The following is a 27,005-nucleotide window of genomic DNA, read 5'->3' as shown; positions in this document are numbered from 1 at the left end:
GGAAGTTTGCGTTGGAATGTGCCCCTGAGATGAAAACATGGCCCTGAGTTGAAACGGAAGTTAAATTCAAAATCACGTTGATGAGGCCAAGCGGCAGGAGTTGATTATGAGGCTTCATCCTGAAGGGGCTCGTCCAGGATCTTCTTTTCCTTCTTCTTAAGGATGGTCTTAGTCTCTCGAGGGTCAGCGGGGTCCCTCTGTGCAGTCCACTCAGCGTTTTTGGGGTCTGCGTGGTATGTTCTCTTCACCCTCGTATGATGGATCCAAGGGGCAATACCTGCAACTTTAACTGCAGTAGGGGTAGTTAGAATAACATAAGGGCCCTTCCACCGAGGGGCTAGTGAGTCATGTTTCCAATCTTTGACCCATACTTGGTTACCAGGCGTAAACTCATGAATCTGTTCCCCAAGGGGCAACGGCACCCTTTCTTGTACAAACGTAGTTACCCGATTTATTACCTTATCCAGTTCCATCTGCTGTGAAATCATATCCCCCCTTACCTGAGGCAAATTTGTTGACACCTGTTTTATTATGGGAGGGGGCCTCCCGTACACAATTTTGTGTGGAGAAGAGCCTTGGAACTGTGGGGTCATCCTGAGTCTGAGCAGAGCCGTCGGAAGCAAGTCCACCCAGGAGCAGTCAGTCTCTATGATCCACTTGGAGAGTCTCTTTAATGTCCGGTTGGTCCGTTCCACCATCTCAGAACTCTGGGCCTATATGCAGTGTGCAGTTTCCATTTGATGTTTTAAGTTTTGCTTACTTTTTGTACTAAATCAGCTACAAAAGTCGAGTCTTTGTCTGAACCATTGCTGGTAGGAAGTCCAAATCTGGGGACTATCTCCCTAAGCAGGCACCGGGCTACTTCTGACGCTCCTTCAGTCCCGGTAGGAAAAGCTTCTACCCACCCCAAGAAGTACATACCGTGATCAGCAGGTACAGTAGTGTCGGTGAGGTTTCATTTCAGTGAAGTCCACTCCCAGGTGTTCAAAGGGCAGCATGCCTTTCCGCTGAATCCCCGGAGGTTTTTGCCTGAACACCGAGAGGCAGCATTGACCTGTGGGCAGGCGGCATGGCCCAGGTGGGTCGCTTGGTGTGTTTGGCTTACCAGAGTGTGTGCCAGCTCCTCCGGCACCAATAATCTGCCACCTGGCAACTCCCGCCGTCCCTTTTCAGTCCTGGTGGCCCCTCCCGCTTCGGCTGACCTGACGGCCGCTGTCCTTGTTCTATCAGGCTAGTGCCATCAGTGTACAGGACCCAACCAGGGTCTGGACCCTTGTGTCCTTCTTTAAAACAAACCCCAGATGCCTGACCGCCTCCTTGCAGAGCTGCACCTTCTTCTTCGACACCCGGTAACCTGCTTCCATCAGCAGCTGGAGCAGTGCTTTTGTCCCTTCCCAGCATTTTCCCTTGGTCTCGGCAGCCAGCAGCAGATCATCCCCATATTATAGGAGCCAACTCTTCCAGATGGAATGAGTTCAGGTCAGAAGCCAAGGCTTCCCCAAAGATGGCTGGGGAGTTCTTACAACCCTGTGGGGGAGTCCAGGTGAGCTGTTGCTTGGTGCCCCCGACTGGATCTTCCCATTCAAAGGCAAAGATGGGCTGTGATGCTGGGGTGAGGCGTACGCAGGAGAAGGCGTCCTTGAGATCTAGGCGAGTATAAACTTTAGTCCTCGGCGGGAGGAGGCTAAGTAAGGTATAGTGATTTGTAACAGTGGGGTGTAAAGTCACAGTAGGCTGGTTGACTCACCTGAGATCCTGTACAGGCCTCCAGTCCTGTCCTCCTTCCTTTCTGACTGATAGGATCAGCATATTCCAAGCCGACTGGCACTCTACTAGAATGCCCGCTTGTTTCAATCTATTGATGTGGGGCAGTATGCCGGCCCAGGCCTCTGTCAGTAGCGGGTACTGGAGCTTTCTAACCAGGATGGTGCCTGGTTTCAGTTCTATTATCACTGGGGCTTGATGTTTAGCCAGCCTGGGGGAAGGCGGGGTTGTCTTCCGCCCAGACCTCAGGGAATAATTGAGTTAGCTCTCTCATGCTCTTCCAGAGAAGGCAATGGCACCCCACTCCAGTACTCTTGCCTGGAAAATCCCATAGATGGAGGAGCCTGGTGGGCTGCAGTCCATGAGGTCGCTAAGAGTCAGACATGACTGAGCGACTTCACTTTCACTTTTCACTTTCATGCATTGGAGAAGGAAATGGCAACCCACTCCAGTGTTCTTGCCTGGAGAATCCCAGGGACAGAGGAGCCTGGTAGGAGGCCGTCTATGGGGTCGCACAGAGTCAGACATGACTGAAGCGACTTAGCAGCAGCAGCAGCAGCAGCAGCATGCTCTTCTGGCCCACCCGGCTCTGCCTTCGGAGGCTCATGCAACCTCCACTCATCTTGGGGTGGTATTGAGAGAGAGAGCAAATAAGTCATAGTGTCCACCCAGAAGGTGGGCCTCTCCTCAGGGGAGAAAGTCACCTGTGCTCCTAGTTTGGAGAGCAAGTCTCTTCCCAACAGGGGTACTGGGCACTCGGGAACACAGAGGAATTCATGAAGCACTTGGTGCCCCCTCATCTGGCATTTTCTGGGCTGGCAGAACGATCTAATCATGTCTTCTCCCGATACCCAGTTAGAGCGGTAGTCTTTTTGGACAGTGGTGCCACAGGTTTTACTGCCGACAGTTCGGCTCCTGTATCCACCGTGAAGTCAATGTTTTGGTCCCCCACTTGTAAGGCCACCGTGGGCTCTCGGGGACCTGGTATCTCTGAGCCCCGGCAGCCCTATTTAATTTCCAAGTCAGCAAGCCCCACCACTGCGGGCGCTTCCTCTGCCTTCCTTGCCTCCGGCGTTCATTCTTCCAGTGGCCAAAAGCTCGGCACCAGGCTCACTGGTGTGGCTGTAACGGGGCCCAGGGCTTCTGTTGGGACCGGTTGAAGGGCTGTCCTGTCCCTGGGGCAGGAGGCGGTTTTCGGGAGGGCCCGAGATAGACTTTCGTAGTGCAGTGGCTAGCATTGCAAACCTCTTGTCTGTTCTTTTTGCCGGAGTTTCCCGGCCAATGCGCCAAATGTAGCCACGCGTCCCGGGAAACGAACTCACTCAGAAGGACAATGCAGATGGTGGAGTGCAGTCTATTACACCGGCGGGCCCAAGGCAGAGTCTCCTCTTAGCCGAGGACCCCGACCAGCATCTGTGAAAATCTTTCATACCCCACGTGTACATGTCTGAACCCACCACTCCAAAGTCCTTGAGACTTTCATAGACCAAGGAAAATACAATCCCAATAACCCCATCATTCATGTGCTATGTGCTCATGGGCTCAAATAGTCAAACAATTAGCCAATAATCAATAAACCCGAGGTTACACTCCGATTGATACAGAAAAAATTATGGCCTGTCTGGAGGAAGGGGTGATTAGTGTATGTTTTCTCTTAGGCGATGAGTAACCTAGATGCGATCTTCAAGGTTCCCCTGTCTGGAGGGGGTCTTATCCTTCTGTTGTTGTTTTCATAGGCACTAAACACAGAGTTCAGAGTCCATTGGAAAGGTGGCCGAGCATGATCAGCATGAACAGGCCTAAGATGGAGTCCAGGCCCTATGAATTCTTTCTTCAGTCTTATATGATTTTACACAGGGTGGTGGTGATGAAAGCAAATCCACATTTTAAGGCAAGACGAGAAAAATGTAAACAAACATCACCAGCATCAGAACACTCTCATCTTGTGATCAAGGAGCTGAGCTGTCACTTCCGCCAGGAGGGAAAAGGCCCACGCTGCCCATCGCAGATCTGTGCGTGGTCGCTACACAGGATACAGCACAGCCCAGAACTTTCAGAAACCCGGGTCACGGCGCCACCCTAGCACAGTCCCGTTACAGCATGCTTTGAGCGTTCTTGCTTCCACGCTCAGAGGTTCTGCAGCCAATATGTGTGGAGGGCGTCCCCAGACACCGGCGGTTCTCAGACACAGTTGGGTCAGCTCAAGCCAGTCCTGACTCCATCTCCCTGGACGCAGCGAGACTTCGCCCCCAAGAGACTCCCACTTCAGACACCAGCTGGGGGTCCTCAGTGGAGCTCTGTTCTGCCACTGTCTCCCTCAGGTTAAGGGTGTGGTCCTGAGAGGCTCTCCCCGCCCCCAGCCTCAGGTGGGCATGTGTGGTCCTGACCCACCAGCTGCAGAGCAGAGCGACTCCTGCCACCCTCGCCGACCACCCCGCCACAACCCTCTCTGCAGGTCCAGTTACTTTGCCAGAGGAGCTCACAGAATTCAGGAACACTTTACTTGCTAGATCGGAGGTTTTTTCCTTATATTAATAAAAGGGTGTGACTCAGGAACATGCAGGTGGAAGAGACACAGTGGCAGGTGGGAGGATCCCAAGCTCCCACACCTTCCCCAGGCCCCCCCTTCTCTCGCAGTCTCCCCCCTGCGGAGGCTCTCTGGGCCCCTCCTTTGGGGCTTCCCTGGAGGATTCCTTCCCGAGCATAACTGACTTGCCTCTGGCGACTGATCACACCTCCAGCCCCTCCCCTCCCCGAAGGCCAGGGGCTGGGACCCTCTTCTGAGCTCTGGTCACATGGTGGCTCCCCTGGCAGCCGGTGGCCCCTCCTCTTGGGTAAGATTTCCGGAGTCACCTCATCTGCAGGACAAAAAACACCTTCATCCTGCTCACCAAAGGGAATTCCAAGGGTTTAAGGAGCTCTTTGCTGGGAACTGCAGACGAAAATCAAGTGTGTGTCTTACAAATAAATCACACTGTCACAGATGCTGACACTGACGATGTAGGACAAGCCCACTTGGCATTCATCTTTTTAACACCCTGCCAACCTCCACACCAGGGCATTGCCTTTGGGGTGGCGCCAGGGGACAGGCTCTCACTGACCCCAGGTCTCCTCCTTTGCCAGCCTCTCTGCAACACGAAGTCAGCCAGACCTGTGAGACTATTTTTAGTGGCAGCTCTGTCACCTCGATCCTTCAGGTCCAGGGCCCTGGGGTGTCTTCCCGGCAGCTGCTCCCTCCGCAGCTCCCCAGGTTGGGTCCTGGGAGCCGGACCATCGCTCCTGACACCCCAGCTCGAGGAGGAACCTGCAGTTCAGCCACACCTGAGTCCCTGTTACTGCTAGCAGGTAAGTCCTCCTGCTTGGGAATTGGCCTGTAGGGTGGAGAAAACCCCCTGCCTGCCTGCCCTGGGAAGCCTTATGGCAGGGGCAGGGGTCCCCCACCTCTGACCCCCCCCCACCTCTGACCCCCCCACCTTGGAGCCAGCACCGCGGGATGCTTTGGAGAGCAGGCCTGTCTCCTCATGGGTGGAGGTGGGAAATGCGAGGGCCTTGACATGTTTTCAGGGTCATCAGAGAACAAATTTCATTCCTGAGAATTTTACTGATTCATATATACATGTGATATGAATTGAATACCAAAGCCAGATAACCCACGGAGCAGTCACCTCTCAGCTAGACCCTGGGTGACCAGAGGGTGGTCCTGCATTTGCTCACCTAGGTCCTGAATTTGTCCACAGAGCTGGCGGTGGAGACAGCGGTCCGACCTGCCTCTGACTCTCCAGGCGTGGGCTTGGGCGAGTGCAGTGACTCTTCCCGAGTTTCTTTATCAGCTCACAGAGGGGCCCTGGGGGTCAGCGGTGATGTCCGGAAAGCACACACCATGCCATCTGCACCTCTGCAGCCGGCCCATGGGACCTTCGGGGATTCCCAGGAGGGCTCTCTGCTAGGGGGCAGCCACCTACCTGCCTGGCCTGAAGGTCCAGGGCACTGCAGTCCAGTAAACACCAGCCCTCACTTAGGGATGAGCAGGATGGGAGCTGTGCGGGGCCTGGGGTGGGGGTACTCTGAGGCCCCCAGCATCCCAGCAGGACAGGGCTGAGCTCCGGGGGCCCACGGCTGCCTCCCCTGCCTGCCCAACCTGCACTGTCCTACAGGGATTCCTGGGACCACCTCCCAGATACTCTCATTGCCAGGTCTTTTCTGGAGGTGGGAAACAGAGGATGAACCCACAGAGTCCCCTGGGGAATTCACAGTGCGAGAGGCAAAAATATCCTCCTTAATATAGCACAGGGACGTGGCCAAGACGCCTCCAAGGAGCTAGGAAGGCCGAGGGCGAGCGCCTGACACTCCCCGGGTCCGCCGAGCCTTAAGGAGGTAGGGCAGCCGTGTGCTCCGGGGGTCGGTTGAGCAGCGGCACCGAAGGGCAGGTGGGCTTCCCGTGCGAGCAGGTCCGAAACTCCAGTCCCTGAGGGAGTCACTCTGGGGCCGGGCTGCACCCTTCCCCTCCCTGAAGAGGGTAGCCCCATTCTGGCTCCACCCTGAGCATGCTCCCAGGAAACCCTGCAGGTGAGTGGCGCCTGAGACCCCCCTGAGGCGGAGGGCGTGTCTCACCCTTCCTCCTACCTTGGCCAGAACAAGCCAATGGTCAAAAGACAGTTCTGAGTCCATCGGGGAAAACTGAACCGCTGGGTGCTGTCAACTTTGTCAATATGATGCTGGTTTTATGGGGATGTCTGAGAAAACTGGCCTTATCCACTAAAGACTTAAGTACGTACAGGTGATGCTGGGAAAGATTGAAGGCGGGAGGAGAAGGGGACGACAGAGGATGAGATGGTTGGATGGCATCACCGACTTGGACATGAATTTGGGTAAACTCCGGGAGTTGGTGATGGACAGGGAGGCCCGTCGTGCTGCGGTCCATGGGGTCTCAGAGTTGGACACGACTGAGCGACTGGATTGAATTGATGTACAGGTGTAACATGTCTGCTGGATGCTTTAAAATGACTGTTGGAGGAAAAACAAAAATGCGTGCGGGGGCGGGATTCAGAGGGGGGAAAAGGGCGCAGGGAAGCGCATGCCCAGGCCTCCCGAGCGCTTCCGGGACGAGCCGGCGGGGACAGGCGGGCCCTTACGCCCCTCCCCCGGGCCGACCGGCTCCCCGCGTCCGCCCCGGCCGAGCCCCTCCCCACCCCCGCGCTGGGCGGGTCTCGGCGCCAGAGTCCCGAGGACCCGGCGTCACCGCTCGAGGATGGGGAAGGCGCTCTGCGGCCCGGCCCTTCCCCAGCTCCCGCCCCGGGGCCCGATCCTCCCCCAGCCCCCGCCCGAGTCCTGGTCCGCTCGGCCTGCGGGGCAGGGCGGCACCGGACCAGAGGAACCCTGGATTGGGGCGGGGGCTCAGGTTCAGGGGCGGGGACTCCGGGTCCTGGGCGGGGCGGGGGCGGGGACTCCGGCGCGGGGGCGGGGACTCTGGGTCCTGGGCGGGGCGGGGGCGGGGACTCCGGTGCGGGGGCGGGGACTCTGGGTCCTGGGCGGGGCGGGGGCGGGGACTCCGGTGCGGGGGCGGGGACTCCGGGTCCTGGGCGGGCTTGGGTAGACTGTCGCCGTCCCGCCTTCTCGGTGGCCCAGGCGGCCGCGCTGCTCCTCCTGACGAGCAGCTTCCCGCCGCCGCCGAGGGCATCCGGTGAGTGCGGCGCTGCGCCAGCTGAGCCCGGGGCGGGGTGCACGGAGCGGGCAGCAGGGGACTCTGAGGCCCGGGGCGGGGCGCACGGAGCGGGCAGCACGCGGGTCCAGGCCCGGGGAGGGTGGAGCAGCGCGCTCGCGGAAGAGGCAGGGCTGGGGGCTGCAGGTTCGGTCCGCGGGACCCGGCCAGGGGAGGCGAGCATCCCCCGGCTCGCAGCGGGAGAGGGGCGCTGTCGTTCGGGCAGCTCTGAGACCCGCGCCCCTCCCCCGCCGCGGATCTGAAAGCGCCCGGGTGGGTCTGGCGCCGCCGGCCTTTAAGGGCCCCCAGGCGCTCCCCTGAGACCGTAATAAAGAGCGCTGACCTGAAACCGCAGAGCCTCCGAGAGCTTGTGCCGGGTGCGGGCAGGCCACGTGTCCTGCGATGCAGGTCATCTTATTCCCTTACCTCTTCGCCACCCTGTGGAAGCACAGAAATGTGACTCTTCCGAGGACACGCGTGTGTGGGGAGGAGGAGCTGGGATTCCGGTCCCCGGGTTCCAGGGCTCCCTGAAGCAGAGGCCAGCAGGGTGGGAAGGCAGCTCCTGGGTCCAGTATCTCGCGCCCAGTGAGTGGTCAGGAGTGGCCCTGCCCCCCTGCTGTGGACAGCACCAGTGAGTGATCCGGTCCCAGACCTGATGTTAGTGCTGGGGGAGCTAAGGGCAGGGCACCGAGGTGTGGGCACTGGTGGGGAGCCGGTGTTTCAGAGAGGGGCTCGGGGTTTGGGGAGGCTGGGGGCGTTCTGCTCCTTGACCTTAATTCGTAAGTGATTCATATATACTTTATGCTGAGACGTAAAATCACCCAAAATCTCCCTTTGAAATGTCCAGTTCAGGAGGACAGAAAGCCCCTGTCCACACAGCGACTTGCCCGAGAATGTTCAGGGCCGCATTAGCCCCAACAGCCGGAACGAGGGGCTGAGCAATTTGTGATCCAGCCACACGATGGGATGTTACTCAGCCTTAAAAAGGAACGGCGTGCTGACTTGTTTATCAACATGGAACACCCTTGAAAATGCCACCCTCAGTGGCATCTTCCTGTAGTTTTGTTCTGCATTTTCCAAACAGCTAGTGCTGAGCATCTTTTAATGTGCTTGCTTATGGCTGCTGTGTAATCTTCTTTGGGGAATTCAGTGCCAGAGTTAAGTTGGGTTTATTGTTGTGTTCTGCTCATTTTGTATTCTGGAAACCAGACCCTGATCAGATATATGATTGGCAAATATCCTCTCATTTTGCGAGTGGTCTTTTCGCTGTCTTGATTGAGTTCTCTGAAATATCAAACTCTGACATTTTGATGAAGCCCCATTCTACTTAAGTTTTCTTTGGTCTCTTGCACTTTGAACGTCACATCTAAGGAACCAGAGCCTCATCCAAGGGCCCTGTGCTCTCACCTATGCTCTCCTCTGTTTCACGGTTTTAGCTCTTAGCTGAGGCCTCTGACCCACTCTGAGTTAGTTTTGTGTATGCTCTGAGGTAAGGATCCAGACTCATTCCTGTGCACGTGGCGTCTCAGCACCGGGGGCTGTCGAAAAGACTTTTGTTTGCACATTGAATAGCGCGGGCCTCCTTGTTGAAAACCAGCTGACCGTAGGTGTGTGGCTTTCTCCAGGATCCTCAGTTGGGTCTCACTGACCTTGTTTCCAGTCTTACCCTACTGTCGTCTGGACTTTGCACTGTAGTTCACGGTTCAGTCTTGAACTCAAGTGCGTGTTCTCTAACTCTGAACACTTTCCTCCAAGGCTGTTTATGCTTCTGGGTCCCTTGCGTTTCCACATGAAGTCTGGGATCATCATGTCATTTTCACCAAAACTGGCCAAATTTGAACAGGGATTGCCCTGAATCTGTAGATCAGTTGAAAAATACTGCCCTCTTAGCAAATATTAAGTCTTCTGACCTGTGAACATGGAATATGTTTCCATTTGCTGGGTTTATAACATTTTCTTTCAACAGTATTTTCCAGTTTCCAGGGTCAAAGTTTTACACTTCTTTTGTGGAATGTGTTCTTACGTAGCTTATGCTTTTGGATGCTATTGCAGATGCAGCTGTTTTCTGAATTTTTGGATTGTTTGTTGCTAGTGTATAGAAATACAACAACTTTTTTCTAACCATTTTGTATCCTACGACCTTAATGTGCTTGTTTATCAGTTATAATAGTTGTGTGTGTGCATCTGTGTATACATACGTGTGCATGTGTGTGTGCGTGTGTATACGTATTCCTCAGGGTTTTCTATGTACAGCACATGCCATTTCTACATGGAGGTAGTTACACTACTTCCTTTTCAACCTGCGTGCTTGATATTCACCACTGAAGTCGTCTGATCTTGGAATTTTCTTTATGAGAGTATTTTCATGACTAATTCAGTCTTTTGTTATAGGTCTTCTACATTAAAAGTTTTGTTTTAGTTAGTCTGTATGTTTCTAGGAATTTGTGCATTTCATCTAGGTTTTCTAATTTGTCAGCATACCTACGATTCCCTCATAATTATTTAAAAATGTTTAAGTTTGGAAGTAATGTTCCCTCCTAAAGACCTGAGTCTGTCTGTCTTGGTCAGCCACAGGCTTGTTGACTTACCCATTCTCTCCAACCTTTGCGTCTGTCGCTTGTGCCCCCAGGTTGAGGCTGTCAGGGCTCAGCTGTGCTCCTGTGGCCGCCATGGAGACCCGCCAGCGCCGGCCGGAGGAGCTGGGGCTGCTGCAGGCCCTCGGTACAGGGAGCCGCCCCGACAGCCAGAGGGCGGCCTCCACGCCCCCGGGGCCCGAGCTCAGCAGGGAGACCGCCTGGTCCATCGGCAGCCAGGTGACCCTGCCCTTCCTGTTTGCAGGCCTAGGGCTATCTGGAGCAGGCATCCTTCTGCACTATTTCCAGGTACGAGGGGACAGATGGGGGTGTTGGGGGTGAGGCGCTGTCCAGTGCCCGCCTGGAGAGGAGGCGCTGCGCACTGTCCAGCTTGCGGTCAGGGGCGGGGCCTTCTGCTCTTGCACACCACTTCTCTATCATTTGGGCAGGAGTCTTTCAGTTGCGGACGACAGAGATGAACTTTGACCCAGGGTACACTTTAAAAGACAATCATTAGCTCATATAATTGGAATAGCTGAGGGGTTGGATTTCAGGCCTGGCATGATCCAGGTGCTTAAATGGTGTCAGAGTGCCGCCTCTTTCTCTCTCAGCTCTGTTTCATGTTCAAGCAAGATTCTATGCTTAGAGGGGAGGGCGGCCTTTGGTGTCAGTGCTTTGTATACATGCTCTTGAAAAACAAGAGACTTGTTCGTCAACCCATTATCAGCCTCCCCAATTCTTTTAAAACTTAATGTATTTAATTAGAGGATGATCACTTTAGAGTGTTGTGATGGGTTTTGCCATATATTGGTGTGAATCAGCCATAGGTATGCATGTGTCCAGGCTTCCCCGGTCGCTCAGCTGGTAAAGAATTCGCCTGCAATGTGAGAGACCTGGATTCGATCCCTGGGTTGGGAAGATCCCCTGGAGGAGGGCATGGCAACCCACTCCAGTAGCCTTGCCTGGGAAATCCCCATGGACAGAGGAGCCTGGTGGGCTACAGCCATGGGGTCGCAAAGACTCAGACACGACTGGGAGCACTCACAAACCCTGAGCCCCCGCCTCCTTTCGCCCCATCCTGGAGACACGACTGTCCCCTCCACCCTGAGCCCCTGCCTCCTCGCCCCCATCCTGGAGGGCGTCACAGCACGTACCCGTGTCCCCTCCACCCTGAGCCCCTGCCTCCCTCGCCCCCATCCTGGAGGGCGTCACAGCGCCGGCTTGGGGGGCCTGCTCTGTGCGTCACCTCTCGCTGGTTTCGTTTCACGTGTAGCACTGTGTGTGCTTTGGTGCTTTGCTCTCAAATCATCCCACCCTCTCCTTTTCCCACTGGAATCTCTCAGAATTGACCCTGCCATCAAGTGTCCGCTCCTGTTCTGATTATCACTCCCTGAGGGCTGACGTTTCTTGTGGTCAGTCTTTGAGGGGAGGCAGGGCCCTCAGTTTATACCCTAACAGACCACCGTACAGTTAGGAACCAGACTACAAAGTAGCCAACGCGCCACCCCTCTCTTGTTCTCTGACTGTCAGAGCCCCGTTCCTTCATCAGTGCAGTCTCTCCCTGGGAGGGCGTGGTTCCTAAGGATCCCTGAAGCCGTTAGCAGCCAGGTCATTTCTGCTGATTGGAAGGAGCTGAGAACAGAGACCATCTGGGATGGGTGGCCAGATGGGGCGGGCTGGCCCCTGCCTCCTGTTTGTGGCAGGGTCCCTGCCCAGGGAACCCGGGCCTGCGTGGCCAGATGGGGCAGGCTGGCCGCTGCCTCCTGTTTGTGGCAGAGTCCCTGCCCAGGGAACCCGGGCCTGCGTGGCCAGATGGGGCGGGCTGGCCGCTGCCTCCTGTTTGTGGCAGGTCCTGCCCAGGGAACCCGGGCCTGCGTGGCCAGATGGGGCGGGCTGGCCCTGCCTCCTGTTTGTGGCAGGTCCCTGCCCAGGGAACCTGACCTGCCTTTCACTGATTTGGATCCAGGCGGGGTTTGAGTCCTAGTCTGCGACTTAGCCGGTGAGGCTGGTGCTTTAAACTTTTTTAGTTCAGTTCAGTCGCTCAGTCTTGTCCGACTCTTTGCGACCCCATGAACCGCACCACTTCAGGCCTCCCTGTCCATCACCAACTCCCAGACTTTACTCAAACTCATGCCCTTTGAGTCAGTGATGCCATCCAGCCATCTCATCCTCTGTTGTCCCCTTCTCCTGCCCCCAGTCCCTCCCAGCATCAGGCTCTTTTCAAACGAGTCAGCTCTTCGCATCAGGTGGCCAAAGTATTGGAGCTTCAGCTTCAGCATCAGTCCTTCCAATGAACATTCAGGACTGATCTCCTTTAGGATGGACTGGTTGGATCTCCTTGCAGTCCAGGGGACTCTCAAGAGTCTTCTCCAACACCACAGTTCAAAAGCATCAATTCTTCGGCGCTCAGCTTTCTTTATAGTCCAACTCTCACATACAAACATTTTTTAAACCAACACTTAAAAATCAGGAGGTGCCACATAAAGATTCAGACCCCTGTTTGCTCTTGAAACCTTGGCAACCCTTCTTGATGCTGGACCCATGTCCCCTCGTGGCCACAGTGATTGGTCACTGCCTTCTCCGGGGCCACAGTCCCCACTGTCCATCCTGCGTGCCCCCCGCTTCCCTCCACTACCTGCTGTCCCCACCACAGGGGTCTCAGTGGCCCTTCCGGGCCCTGTCCAGGTCCCCATGGCAGCCAGCTGCCCCTCAGACTCCTCGTGGAACTCGTCAGGCCTCACCAGGGCTTCTGTGATGCCAGAGTCTCTGCCCCCGGCTGACTCAGCCCCAGACCCTCTGCCCTCTCCTTCCTTCCATGACCTGGTGCCCTCCAGCCCCACATGCTTCTCACACCGGTGGTGAGTCAGCACCAGGGGGCGTCCACGCCCCGAAGCGCCCCCCAAGGCCTCCCCTGCAAAATCCCTCCTCCCCACGCCCTGCCGCCAGCCTCTTCGCCTGCCCTGCAGTCTTATTCTCTATCCCAGATTTTCAAAAAGCCTATTTCATCACGTGTTCATACCAATATAATATCATCGAGCAGGTACACGCGCAGGTGTGCAGATCACGTACATATGTGTATTTGTACACGCGTGGATGCACATCTGTATGTTCACACACACAGATGTAAATCCCTTGCACACACGCCAGTTTATAAGTTGTACTTGGAGCCGCAGGTCTCAGACCACCCGGGTTGTAGTGCCGTGCTCATGTGTAAGAACCTACCCCAGAACCATAGCTCCACAGAGAGACTTTGACACCCCTGTCGTGTTCCTCTGGCCCGTCTCAGGCGCCCAACTGGGTTGCTACAGACCTCCCCAGGCTTCCCATTACTGTGCCTTCTCTGCCACCTCGTGGGTAGACTCCAGGCCCTGGATCGCCGCGAGCACCTGACTCCCGCCGCTGTTTCAGGGCAGTCTCAGCCGCGGCAGGTCCCAGGAAACCCGAGCTCATGTGGGCAGGGTCAGAAGGAAACTTGGCGTCTCCCAGAATGCGGTTTCCAGGGCAGGGCAACTGCGTGGGCGGACAGTGGCGTCACCTCCAGCTGACGACACGTCCGAGGACCGGCATCTTCCCATCGCTGGCTGGTGGTGACGCCAGAGGTGGTGGCAGGCCCCCCGGGAGATGCGGGCTGACCTTGAGAAATGAAGGGCAAGACCCCGAGAGGCTGTTGAGCTGGGCACTGGGCAGAGCGTGGACACCGCACCTCCAGCAGCAGGCACACTTAGGGGTTGCCGTCTGGGGGGTCAGCGTCTCCCCAGTCCCGGGTGCTGGGTGTGGGCCCTTGGATGGAATGCCAGCTGCAGGGTTGTCATCGTCCACGGTGAGGCTGTCTGTTTTTGTCCAGGACTAAGAACAGGCCACACCAAGCTCTCAGAGGGAGGGTGGCCACGCAGCTGGCCTCCGTCCCGGGGCCGTCCCAGGGCCTTCACCATGTCGGGATCTCGTCAGTCAGCGGAAAGCAGCTGGGTCAGGGTCAGGGCGTCCCGGGGGTGGCCGCCCCCCCACCCTGGGCAGAGGAGGTCTTTGTTTCTCAGCCACACTCCCCAGGCCTGGGAGGGTCCTGCCTGTGAGAGCTGAGCTCAGGAGTCTGAGCTGCCTGGGGGGCAGGCTTGTAGGCATATGTGCCCGGCTCCCCCGAGGGGTGACTGGCCCGTCTGATGCCACGGGCTGGTCGGGGTCCGGGCGGGGCCCCTGGGCTCCGGGGGAACAAGGGGGCGGAGCTGGGTGGCGGCAGCCTTGTGGGGGCGGCTGGGTGGCCTTGGGCAGGGGGCCGGGGGAGAGGCCTCGGATGAGGGAGTAGGCCGCCGGCATGCTGGAGGCTTCGGTCCCGCGAGTTCACAGGTGGGCCAGGCTGGCCACGGCGGAAGCAGAAATGAAGACCACCTTCCTGTTTGTTACTGAAAACATGACCGCCTTGACCACTGGGTCCGCACGGACTGGGGGCATTCAGGCCTTTAAGAGTGACCAGTTTGCTCAGAACCAGTCCGGGCTCAAGGTGACCTTGAGGACGGGAGGCTGTGGGGAGGCTGTGCTCCTGGGAAAAGGCGGTCCCCACTGAGGACCCCGAGACGATCGCCCTCGCTGGTGAGTCGGGGGCGGGGTGGTTCTGACACGATGGCTCTGGGCCCTTGGGGGCTGGGCTCCCGTTTCTGGGAGGTTCTGAACAGAGGGGACTGAGACCCTCCTGGGGGGCTGGGGCGGCAGTCTGAGGCCCAAGGAGGGCAGGACCCTTCAAGGTCACCCAGATTCCTCCTGCTGCCCAGCACCACCCGGAGTCCAGCTGAGCTCCTGCTGGAATTACATTCCTGGTTTCCTGGGTTAGGACACGTCTTGTTCCCAGGCCGCCCGGGAAAGGAATAGCTCCCCGCACACAAGGGCTCCTTTCATTTGTGTTTAGTGGAGTGTGTGTGATGGTTCCTAGAAGCCAGCAGCCACGGTAGATGCGCAGGAAGTTATGAAATAAGGTCACTCAGGGTCCCACCCCCAAAGGCACACCCACTTTTAGCATCTTGGTGTATAGCCTTCTGAACTGTTAACTGCTTGTGTGTGTGTGTTCATTTCTCATTATTTTTTGAACAAAAATGAGAAGCGTTGTTGTAACGATGTATAATGTGCTCCCTTGGGGGCCTCTTCCTGTAAGAAACACGCAAACAGCTCTTTTTCCTCATCTTCTGTCCTGATGGGAGTGGCTCAGAGGCCCACGGTGCAGGATTACAGGTGGATTATGACGCTGGACCATGGTCAGAACTAGAAAGACATCACAGGAGGTGCTAGGGCCAGAAGTGGTCACTAGTGGCTGCGGGGGGCCCGGTCCAGCTGCCGGCCTGGGGACTGGGGCGGCCAGTGTCCAGACAGAGCCCGCCGAGAGGGGTCTGTCTTGAACACAGTGGCCTCACACTCAGCCCCTGCCCCGCTGTCCTTAGAAACGTGCCGCACTCTCAACCCCCTGCCCATGTGGACACGCTGACCCTCATCTCAGAGGCGGTCACCGGGGTCGGGGGGCACCAACCTTGGATGAGGGTTGGTCCCCCTGGGCTGCTCCCTGGGGGTGGCTGTGGGCCAAGCCATCTCAGGGCCTTTGGAGGCCGTGCTTTCTTGGCGGGCGTCCCGGGGACGTCTTGAGGGTCTGGTAATGGACGGGCTGTGGCCTGTGTGCATGTGAAGGGTGCGAGGCGTCGCCGGGGTCACGGCGGACCGTTCACCCTGCGAGTCGCGGTGCACGGCGTTCTGTCCTCGTTGCGGTCACGATTCCACTCCCCTTTCCGTGGCGTGGGCCTGGCTGGCCCCGGGGACCCCTCTGGCCAACATCAGGCCTGCCGTGGGCAGGTCCAGGCTCTGTGCCCTGTGGCCTTGACCCTGCTGAGCCTGCCTCCAGGCCTGGACGCTGCCCCGGCCCCTGTGGGAGGCACGGCAGACCCTCATTCTCTGCATGTCAGGACCCCCTTGCCCTCAGGGTCGGGGTCGGGGTCGGGGCTGGTCTGACCATGTCAGGACGAGCCTGGGCCCTGGAAGCCCCTTCCGGGTCTGCATCCCTCGGGAGAGCAGGGCCACGTTCCTTCTGTGAGTGCTGCCTCACTGTGGCCTTAAGCCCCGGACACGGGGGTTGAGTGGCCGTGGGATGCGGCCTCTGGATCTTGAGGGGTGACAGGTCTCAGGGGCTCGGAGCTGCCTGGGGGGCGGGTCCCGTACGCTCTCAGCCAGGCTGGCCTCACGTGGCCCAGCTCCCTGGTGCAGCCCCGGCCAGCGTGGGCCGGGCAGCTGGCCGCCATCAAGGTCGCTCCGGGGGGACAGGGAGTGTCTGCGTGGGCGGCCAGCTCGGGGAGGCTGCCGTGGACACGGCGGCCCCTGCAGCGGGGAGAGCCTGGCCCGCGGAGGTGCACGGCAGGAGCGGCCCAGGCTCAGTTGCCGCCTTTGTTCCCCACTCGTTCACTCCGGGTTTGGCCGAGGGGTGGTAAGGACCACCCCCGAGGCTGGCAGCTCCGCCCGCGTGGACCCCTTGGGAGACACAGCCTGGTGTGGGCGCCCCGGGTGGGGAGGCTGTCCTGGCCTGGCCATGGCGGTCACCCGGCTGAGCCTGGAGCTCCGCTTCCAGGGCGGGAGGCTGAGAGGCGTGCGCTGCGAGCTTGCCCGCTGGCCCCGGGGGGCGCCCCCTGAGCCCGCTGCCAGCATCGTGGGCCAGGTCCTGGTGCCGGTGCTGCTGTCCGGCCTGGGTGTGGTGGCAGCCGGGCTGCTCATGAACCGCGTGCAGGTGCGTACGAGGGGCGCCAGGCGTCAGACCCCGCAGGACAGGCCCAGGGCCGGGCAGGGGGACCGGGCTTGGGGGCGGGCAGGCGGGTCCTCCTGGGGATGCGGGCACCTGACGTCCAGAGCTCCTGACGCCCTTGCACGGTCGGCCTGCAGGGACGCCCAGCCTGGAAGCTGGAACTGCTTGGATGCGGGGCCTGGGGGCTCAAATCCTGCCTCTGTCTCCTCTCGAGGGGGATCAGGCGTCCCTGCCTCAGCCTCTCCGCCTGTGAGCTGGGCAGGGTCATGAGGCTGGCCTGGTGGCCCGAGGGTGCCGGGGGCCTCTCGGGGCAGGGGGGCGGGGTGCTGAGCATGGCAGCGGTCCAGGTGGGACAGGGCATGTGGAGCTGGGGTCTCCATCAGGAGTGTTTGCTGGGAGGCTTGGGGGTCTGTGCGCTCCGGGTCAGCTCCAGGAGCCCCCTTTGGGTCACAGAGGCAGGGAGAGTGTGTCATGGAGACACTGGGCATGTCCGTGAGGATGTAGGGTGGGGATGCAGGGTGGGGGGGTCACCTCTCACCTTGGGGGGGTGGCGTGTGCATGACACTGCATTGTGTGCACAGACGCGACTGGGGTTGACACCCAGTCACCCAAGGGGACATCAGGTGGCATCCCATCTCCCTGGGCTGGAGGGGCATCTGACGTCCCCCCTGGGGGCCCCGGCTCTGAGCGAGGCTCTCGGGACATCCCCACCGCCCAGCCCAGTGCACGGTGCCCACTGGATGGTGCCCTTGCTCAACTGCTGCCAGCTGGAGCTGGGTCCCCACCACCTGCTTTTCCCTGGAGCTGCCCCCCAGGTCACCCTCCCAGGTCACCCTCCTGTGGACGCTGGAAGAGCCCGGCTGGATGGCAGGACAGCCCTCCCGACTCTCTGGGGTCCCGTCCAGGAGGAGGCCCAGAGCACAAGCCCTCAGGAGGGCCAGCGGCCCTGGAGATCACAACCTCTGCCCTCTTCCCGCTTGGCAGACGCGGTGTGTGAGGGCTCCCTCGCTCCGCACTCCCTGCTCATCCCCTCCCCCGGCTGCAGCCTTGGGGCTCCCAGGGGGAAGCCCGCGTGGTGGGGGGTGTGCCTGGCTCAGCCCTGGGATGTGCAGGCTGTGCTGCCTGGAGCCACGCACGCCCGGCCTCAGGCCTGACAGCCGGCCCTGTGGACGGCCCCCAGGTGGCCATGTGATGGGCCGGGGCCAGGGTCACCCGCGCCATCTGGGGCCAGGAGCCCGTTTGGGGGTCTGGGGACTGAGGCCTGTGAGGGGCTGGAGTGTCAGCTAGTATCGTCCCAAGACTGTTTCCACCCAAGTGGGGAGTCGGCGTTTCTCCCCACGAAACGAGGTTAAGCCCTGGCCACACCCCTGTGGGCCCCTTGCTGCCGATCCTGTGGCCCCTCCCAGACCTCCCTGGGGCTTACTGTGCACATGGGCACCGGGAACCCCAAGGACAGTGTCTGCCCTTCTCAGATCCGGGTGAGCCACGTGCTGGGCAGGTGGACGAGGCCACTTGTGGTCGGTTCCTCCAGCGTATCTGGTTGAGCCCCGAGCAGACGGAGGCCTCCCCACCGTCCTGGCGTCTGTGTCCTGGCTGCTGGGCGCCCTGCAGACACAGGGCAGCGGGGAGGCGGGGAGGGAGGCGGCGGGTGGGAGACTTGGCGGGCGCGTTGCTGGGCCTCAGGGTGGTGTTTCTGGGGGGCGTGAGCAGCAGCGGACACTCCAGGTGAGGGACCCTGCGTGTGGACAGAGGGGAGCGGGCCAGGGCGCCAGGATACAGACGCTGAGGGCGAAGCCTTCTTGACTCCGTCCCGGCTCTTTGTTCTAAAACACACACATGTTGCTTCACGGGCACCAGCACGGGAGGGAGGCGACTGCAAGGAGCACCCAGTTTGGCGAGCCAGCTGAGTTGAGAGATAGCCCGGGTTCCCCGCCCGCCTGCCTGTTCCTGCGTGTGTCCATGGGACGTGAGCGTGTGTGCACAGGACTGGAACCGCAGGGAGGCGGCGTCAGGGCTGAATGACTCGTCCTGCCAGTTTTCGGGCCCATGTGACCCGGACGTGCGGCTGAAGGCCACAGGGCGGCTAGGGGCTGGAGGCGTGGAGCCCAGGGGGACTGGGGGCCCAGGGGATGTCTACGGCCGGGGCAGGTGTCAGGCCACGGGGCAGGTGCCCTGGGGTTGGACAGCAGACCCCCGAGCTTCCAGGGTCCCCCTGGGGGTCTGCAGGCCAGGCAGCTCCGAGCCGGCCCCTCCCCTGGACCCAGGCACCCGGGGCCCTGGCCTTCCATCCTGCCGGCGCCTGGCGTCGCTGGCTTTGTCCCTGCACAGCCCCCGGAGGTCACCTGCCCAGACGTGTCTATACCCCACTTCCCGACCCTCCTTGGCCGCGTCCACCTCCCGGTCCGGGTGACCCCTGAGGGGAGGATGGGTCGCAGCCGACAGCTCAGCTCTTGCTCCCCCTGTGGGGTAGGGGGTGGGCTTGGGAGGACTGAGATCCCCAGCAGGAGGGGGGTCGGGGTGGAAGGTCACGGCCTGGGGGCGCTGTGGCCCCAGGTGGACAGGGCAAGTCCCCGCAGGGCGGGCGGAGGTGGGGACTTTCACGGGGGGCTGAGACGCCTGCGCCCGTCTCAAGGAAGAGAGGTAGTTATTAGACTTCGCAGCTTTCCTGCCTGGGGGAGGAAACAAGTCCCTTCGATTGTAAACTTGTAGAAGGTCGGGAAGGGGGTGGTGACACGCAGGCCGAGCCCAGTTAGGCTGAGAGCGGACATCCGTCAGACGGTGGTTACAGAGCAGGAACGCAGGGCTAAACTCTGTCCCCAGGGCATAGACACAGCGAGGGGCGGGCTGAGAAGCAAGGGCACTGCCGTCACAGCAGGGACTCAGGTCTCGAGCGGGTGACTCCCCGGTGCTGAAGCGACAGTCTATGTGAAATAAGCCTTCAGTAGATGGAGCACCTTCCAGAAAAATGCAGTAAAAGTCCCGCAGGAGGACCAGCAGCCCGCAGCGGGGCCGCGGAGCACAGTCTGAGGCCCGGGAGCCACGTGGGGAGAGGGGGTGCCCCGGGGTGGGCCCGGGGCAGGGACGCGCGCTCCGCGAGCCTGGACTGAGCCCGGCCCGGCCCCGCAGCACTGGCCGGTGTTCACGGAGATGAAGGACCTGCTGACCTTGGTGCCGCCCCTGGTGGGTCTGAAGGGCAACCTGGAGATGACGCTAGCCTCGAGGCTCTCCACCGCGGTAAGCGACCCTGCCTGCCCGAGGGGCCAGGCTCTGAACACCCAGTGGGGTCGGGGGTGGTCATGGAGGTCGCTCGGCGGCCACGCCCACGTCTGGGGTCGGGAGGGAGGTGGGAAGCTGGGCGGTGCAGACACGCAGTCACGAAGCTGGGGGCTGACCTGCGGCCCATGAGCCGTGAGTCAGGGGAGGCCGGGCGATGGGGGTTTGGGGGGCTCTCACGAACTCTGGAACTCTAAAGCCTCAATTTATTTGAAAATAAAACCCTGAAAGGATCCGAGGAAGGAGAAAGACGGTTAAGGTCAATCCTTTCTCAACCTGGAGTGTTTACTGGGAAGAACAGACGAGTGAGAAGTCAGCGTTCAGTAACTGAGCTCAGTACACAGGAACCAAGAGATGCAGTTTCTTTGAACCTTTTCTTGTCTTGAATTTGGCCCGCAGAGGCCATGACGTTGGGAGCGGCGATGGCTTCTCAAGGAGGGAGCACGTCTCTGACCTGAATTTTTTATCACAAGAGAAGAGGGGCTTGGGTACATCTCCTGAGCAGGACACTTGGCCCAGGTCGGGGCAAAAGGCTCCTGGTCTCCAGGGGCCCGTGTCCCCACCCCTCTGCCCGAGTTGCCCTCTGACAGCCAGCAGGACCATCTGCTCTGGCGGCAATGAGGGGGCCCCTGCTGACCTGCCGGGGCCTCCAGGGAGGGGGCACCCCTTCGGCCGCGCCCAGGGGACTCAGGTAGGCTCCTCTCCCCATCCAGGCCAACACCGGGCAGATCGATGACCCCCGGGAGCAGTACCGGGTGGTGAGCAGCAACCTGGCCCTCGTGCAGGTGAGCCTCCCCTTGGCCCCTGAACACTCCACGCTCGTCACTGCAAACCCGTGCATCTTCCTCACGGAGGGGTCGAAGTCTCTGGCCGGGGCGGGCTTTTGTGCCTCTGGACAGGATGCATCTGTGTCCAGTTCCTCTGGCTGGGGCAGCCTGTGGCCACACGCGGAACCTGGAGCAGGACCGCGGGCCCGCAGGCGAGGCCGCCCCCTACCCACAGGCTGCCTGCCCCATGCACGGGGAGCTCCATGGCTGGGGCTCAGCCTGGGTCCCCGGCTCAGGGCCTAGGTCGCAGTTGCCTCAGTGACGCTCACTGGCTCTGCTTTCCTGTTTCCTCCTGAATCCTCCGTAACCAGCATCCCATCTGCTCCTGCTCCAGGCAGGCCCTAGGTGGGCACGCGGTCCCAGCACAGCGTGGATGCAGTCCTGCCTCCTGTTTTTCTAAAAAGCTTAACATCAAAGCATAAAGGATGCTGTACACTGCATAATTAAGCTTTTTGGATAACTTCAGCATATCCTATCAGAAAAGTATAGAATCACATTTAAAATTCTTGACAACTGGCATTTTGACAATGGTACGGCCTGGAACGTCACTGGCAGACAGACGTGCAGCCGCTGGGGACCGGCTCTGCGGGGCCCGTGCAGACCCACCCGGCCAGGCCCGGCTGCACGCACCCATCACCCTGGGCGGCGGGGCGGGAGGCGGCCTGCACTTCCAGGCTTCTCTGCACTGGGTGCTCTGAAGAGAACTCCCGCAAGTTTACAGGGTGAGAACCGTCTGCAGCTCTAGACGTTTCCCGGGAGGATCACAGAGGGGATCCGATCGTTGTTTCTTAGCCTCGCGCGTTTCCTTTCCATGAGTCACCTGTCCTATCGCTTGAGCATCACCCTATCAGATCCCCCTTTTATCGTGATGGTTGGTTTTGACTTGTGAGACGGACTCATGGTTGCATCTCAATGAGACGTCTCAACGAGTTCTGGATGCGGATCTTTTTTAAAACAATTACTGGGCTGCACAAGCTGTTCGTTGTGGCATGACATGGCTCTAGCTCCCTGGCCCGCGCATCAGGAGCACGGCGTGCACCCCTCGGCCAGCGGGAAGTCCCTGGTGGGAGCCTTTCGCCAGTTCCGTGAGGGACGTGGTTTCTCCCAGTCTGTCCCGGTCCTTCTTTGGTGCCGTCTCTTGTCACACAAGTCATACTTGGCACTTCACATACATTTTATCTGTAGTTTTCTTTATAGGTTTGGCATGTTGTAGGAAGGAGGAGGCCTTCCCTAATCCAAAAGCTGAAACGTACTATTCCATGTTTTCATGTCTCGGCTTAGGTTTTCCTGTTCAGGTACATGTGTGTGAATGACGAAAGTCAGAATCGTTTCCTTTCCCCAAGCAAATGTGTGGTTTCTCTTACCCTGTTTACTCCATCCTGATGGGAATGCGCCTTTATCACAGTGAACGGTCATGTACTCACGAGTCATTCCCCAGACCCTGCTCTGTCCTGCCAACCTGTTGGTCTGTTTTCTGCCAAGCCACCCAGGTTTCGTTCCTGTAGCTTTAACACACATACTCATAATGAAAATGCCAAAATGAGATGCCACTCCATCTTCTTTCTCAAAACTCACAGCTGTCCTGGCACACATACTCGTTTTGGTGACACTTGACTGTAAAACGAGCTGTCGGGTGCCATCCTGGAATGCTGGCTGGAATTCTGTGTACGAGCCAGGGCATGTCCTGGGGCCCCAGGGGATGGGGGTGCTTCTGGAGGTCAGACCTTCGAGAGGGGAGCTGACCCAGGATAAACACGGGACGCTGGGGAAGGTCGGGGCGGAGGGCCGGGCATTGGGCTGAGGTGGGTGCTGGTCGCCACTCCCGGGCGAGGGAAGGGCCTGCCTCAGCCTGGTCCCCGCCCTTAGGTGCAGGCTGCCGTGGTGGGGCTCCTGGCGGCTGTGGCCGCCCTGCTGCTGGGCCTGGCCTCGGGCCAGGGGCTGGATGTGGTGGAGGCCCAGGTGCTGTGCGCCAGCAGCGTCCTCACCGCCTCCCTGGCGGCCTGCGCCCTGGGTGAGTGGCCCTCGGGGTCCTGCAGGGGATGGGGTGCATCTCGGTCTTCACGCCCACCGTGACCTGGACCCGCACATCTTGGGCCTGGGCGGGGTCTGGGGTCTGGGGCGGGGCGCAGTGCAGGCGGCCCCTGGAGGGAGGGGCGGGGACTGTGGCTGCGGGCTCAAGACCCCTCCCTCGAGGCCGTGGCACCTCCCAGGACCTGCGTTCGGGTCTTCCCCGAGGCCCAAGGTCCCCAGGGGTTTGGAGCCCCGGAACCACCTGCCTGACGCTTCAGGGATGTCCGTGTTGGGGCTGCTCCGCTGTCAAGCGCAGGAGCTACAAGGCAGAGTCGCAGCCCGGAGGGCCTGACCCTGCGGAGGAACGGCTGGGTGGGCGTAGTGAGGTCCGGGCGGCCTCCACCCGCTCACCGCCCCCGCCCGCAGGGACGGTGATGGTCTGCATCGTGGTCGGCGCGCGGAAGTTGGGGGTCAACCCGGACAACATCGCCACGCCCATCGCGGCCAGCCTGGGCGACCTCATCACACTCTCCCTGCTGGCTGTGGTCAGCAGCTTCTTCTACAGACACAGAGGTGCGCCCGAGGCCTGAAGTCCCGGCCGGCTGAGTGGGTGGTGGGAGCAGGCACCCGAAGTGCCGAGGTCAGCGCTGGCCGCGGTCAGGAGTGGGGGCAGAGTGCAGGCTGCAGCCCCCAGGCTCCGGGGAGGTGGGGGCAGAGCCGTGAGCCGCCCGCGGGCCGGGGCGGGGCCCACCCCAGCTCCGCCCCGCTCCCCCGCAGACAGCCAGTACCTGACGCCGCTGGTCTGCGTCGGCTTCGCGGCGCTCACCCCCGCCTGCGTCCTCATCGCCAAGCAGAACCCGCCCGTCGTGAGGATTCTCAAGTTCGGCTGGTTCCCCATCGTCCTGGCGATGCTCGTCAGCAGGTGCGCCTTCCTCTCTGTCCGTTGCCCCGGGCCGGGCCCCAAGACCGCGGCTCTGTGGGCGCCGTCCCCTTGCATGGCCGCTGGTGGGCCCCTCAGGGCGGAGGGGTCCGCGCCCCGGGCGCCCCGCTCCTCTCTGACGTGCGTTCCTGGCTGATTCGCGGGGAGGGGAGCGGAGGTCGCGGGGTCGCAGGCCAGGCCCTGGCAGCGTCTCTGGGGAGTCAGCACATCCAGGCCCGCTCGGGGGCCTGGGGTGGGTCCGGGGTGTTCTTAGGGGGTGATATCTTCCTTGGGCGTCCTGGACAGGCGGGACTCGGGACGCAGGTGGAAATGCACACGGGGGTTCAGAGGGTGCGGGAGAGGCCGGGTTGGGGATGACGGGGCGGCCTGTGTGCTGAGGGTGGGGGGCGCCCGTGCCGCTAACCGTCTGCCGTCTGCCCGCAGCCTCGGGGGGCTCATCTTGAACAAGACCCTGTCCCAGCCGCAGTTCAGAGGCATGGCAGTCTTTGCTCCCATCATGTGTGGTAGGTACTGTGGCCATCACTGGGGCTTGGCGGCCAGGGGCTGGGAGAACGGTGACCACGGGGCTTTGGGTTCGGCCCTGAACACAGCTGGGAGGCCAGGCTGCGGTCCTCAGGGGCTCCCCTGGGGCACTGCTGCCCTCGGAGCACCAGGGCCAGGGCTGAGTCCATGCCTGCTGGCCATCACCCAGACCCACCTGCTGGCATCTGTGGCCCCACCTGGCTTCCCTTTTAGATTCACTGATGGCACTGAAACATTTTCAGACATTTACAATTAAAAGCCCAGGTTCCTGTCTTCTCCTTGCGCAGTGAGGCTGCGATGTACCGGCTCACATCCTGGAGGCCCCCAAGGCCCCGCTCAGCATCTGCAGGGGGCCAAGCACCAGGCCCCACCGGGAGACAGCTGGGCAGTGGGGAGCAGTGAAGGGCGCAGCCAGTGCACATGGGCTCCATCTGCAGGCGCCTTTGCCCCAGCCGTCCTCGGAGTCCTCCGGAGCAGCCCAGGCAGTGGGCCTCCACCCTGGGAGGCCCGGGGAGGGGTCCTCCAGGGCTGGTGCGATAAAACAGGGGAGGGACCGTGGCTGGGGGCCAACCCCGACCTGCGCCCGCAGGAGCCCAGTGGCCTCTGGCCCCGGCACGCTCAGCTTCCGGCAATGCCAGGAGCCCCTCAAACTCAGTTCAGCAGCGTGCACCCTGCCCCGCCCCGCCCCGTCTCCTCTCCTTCTGGCCCTGATGTTACCTCAGACGTGCCCGCGGTCTGGATCCTTCCTCCAGCAGCTCCCTGAGACCACCCCTCCCTCCCTCCATCCCCACCCCTGCACCTGGCCATCAGCCACTGAACCCCGAGGCTGCTGGTCATGCCCCCTTCGCTCAGAGGCGCCCTGTCAAGGGGACCCTGCTGCTGCCTGGATGCCTCCCTCGCGAGGTCCTGGCCGCCTAGTCTGCAGCCAGATGAGGCATGTGGTCAGGTGTGAGGCAAAGAGAGGAAATCAAGTGCTGGATTGGCTTCCTGGAGAAGCTGAACTTAAGGGACAAGCTCCGAGACAGACGTCAAGGAGGGGAAACCGGGCTGCCTTGCAGGTGTTGGTGGCAACCTGGTGGCCATTCAGACCAGCCGGATCTCCACGCACCTGCACCTGTGGGGCACGCCCGGGGTGCTGCCTCTCTGGATGAAGAAGTGCTGGCCCAGCCCCTGCTCCACGTTCTGCAGCTCAGGTGCGTCCGGGGCCTTCCAGGGACCACGTGGTCATCTCTTTCAAGGATGGCATCACTGGAGTCTGTGTCACCAGGCCCGACCCCCAGCGCAGGGGAGGCCCCTGCGCCCCAGGCATGCTGTCCAGGCCCCTAGGTGGGCCGTCTGCCCCCCCCTGTCTGACCAGCCACCCGTGCGCAGACGTGCTCCCAACGCCTCTGCAGGGACCAGCACTCCCCGGGGTGGGGGTTGCCCTTGGGGGGTCACCCCGTAACCTCGTCACCTGTGACTCCACCCCTGGGGGTCAGGGCACAGCACAGAGCTTTGGGGGGAAACATGTGTAGCTCTTAGTTTTCAGCGCATTTTCCTGAGTTTTTACGCCATCTGCCGATAGTAACACCTATCTTTTCCCTTTGTAAGTTTTTTTTTTGTTTTAAAGATCCTTTTTAACAATCATACGGTTAAATAAGGCTTATACATAAGGCCTCATACGGTTTGTCGCTGTGGAGAGGTCTGGCGCAGCCTCTCCAGGGTGTTTCACAGTTGCGTCTGCGCAACTGTGCTGCCCTCCCCACCCAGCTGATGAGACGCCGTGTTAACTCGGTGCAGATGGAGCCTGGCCCTCACTGAGGCCCCTTTCTGCCCGACACGACCCTCACATTACGGGCTGGCTCTACAGCCTACAGTCTTGGCAGGAAAGTGTGTCTCTCGCAGCCTCAGAGCCGCGCGCACAGCTGCTGAGGACCGTGCCGAGGGGGCCCCGGCCGTGGTCCCAGTGCGTCCGCACGGTGGCCTCCGGAAGCCGCCACGTCCACCTCCCCCTCACAGCGGGTCGCGCCGCCTCCTGGTCGGCCTGCTTGCTGCTGTGGCTCAATCCTGCTTGTTCTTGCTCCAACGCCGGCTCCCAGGAGTGCTGGCCGCACCCGTGGGGAGGACACACAGCAGCTCCGTGACACGTGCGGCGGGAAGTGCGCGTGGCCACTGCGCTGCAGGCTCCCGCCCGGGCCTCTGCAACCGCCACTCAGCCACGGCCCTGCCTCCCGCAGAAATCAACGCCACGTCGGCCCGCGTCCTGCTGGCGCTCGTGGTGCCCGGCCACCTGGCCTTCTTCTCCATCGTCTCCCTGCTGGAGAGCCAGTCGGTCCCGAGCGAGAGGACCTTTGTGCTCCTGTACCTGCTGGCGGGCCTGGTCCAGGTAAGGGGCGCCGTGCCCCACCCTGGGAGGGGTCCCTGGACAAGCGGGACGTAGCCCCCGCCTCCCGGAGGCTCGGTCAGCTGGTCCGGCCCAGGGGCCGTGTCCAGAGGCACTGCTCGCTCCTCCCCAGCAGGGTCAGCACAGCGGCAGAGGGTGGGTCCCGCGATGGGCGGGGCAGGCCAGGGGCTCCTACAGGTGCCTGTGGGCTTCTGCTGGCAGCCCACGTGCCCAGGCCCTGGGGGCAGCCCCATGAGGGTGTGCCGGCACGGT

The 27,005-nt window shown here is 60.6% G+C and overlaps 1 protein-coding gene across 11 annotated transcripts in view; it reads left to right on the top strand.

The window, feature by feature from the left end:
• Positions 1-4,972: 4,972 nt before the first annotated feature.
• The window catches only part of SLC41A3 (solute carrier family 41 member 3), a 23,473-nt gene continuing 1,440 nt past the window's right edge, over positions 4,973-27,005 (top strand). Inside the window, exons 1-11 of one of the 11 annotated variants that reach the window (XM_070360069.1) lie at positions 7,331-7,444; positions 10,092-10,183; positions 10,301-10,344; positions 19,925-20,032; positions 20,785-20,856; positions 22,765-22,909; positions 23,335-23,481; positions 23,686-23,830; positions 24,272-24,351; positions 25,429-25,563; positions 26,587-26,735. In XM_070360069.1, coding sequence (XP_070216170.1) covers positions 10,132-10,183; positions 10,301-10,344; positions 19,925-20,032; positions 20,785-20,856; positions 22,765-22,909; positions 23,335-23,481; positions 23,686-23,830; positions 24,272-24,351; positions 25,429-25,563; positions 26,587-26,735 — 1,077 coding nt within the window. In that variant the 5' untranslated portion in view covers positions 7,331-7,444; positions 10,092-10,131. The other 10 variants (XM_070360067.1, XM_070360068.1, XM_070360066.1 and 7 more) reach the window with 10 other exon arrangements.

Source organism: Bos mutus, chromosome 22 (genome assembly GCF_027580195.1).
Source record: "Bos mutus isolate GX-2022 chromosome 22, NWIPB_WYAK_1.1, whole genome shotgun sequence".
NCBI lineage: Eukaryota > Metazoa > Chordata > Mammalia > Artiodactyla > Bovidae > Bos > Bos mutus.
Note: the sequence above shows the minus strand (reverse complement) of the source record. Positions and strands in the feature narration are given on the sequence as shown.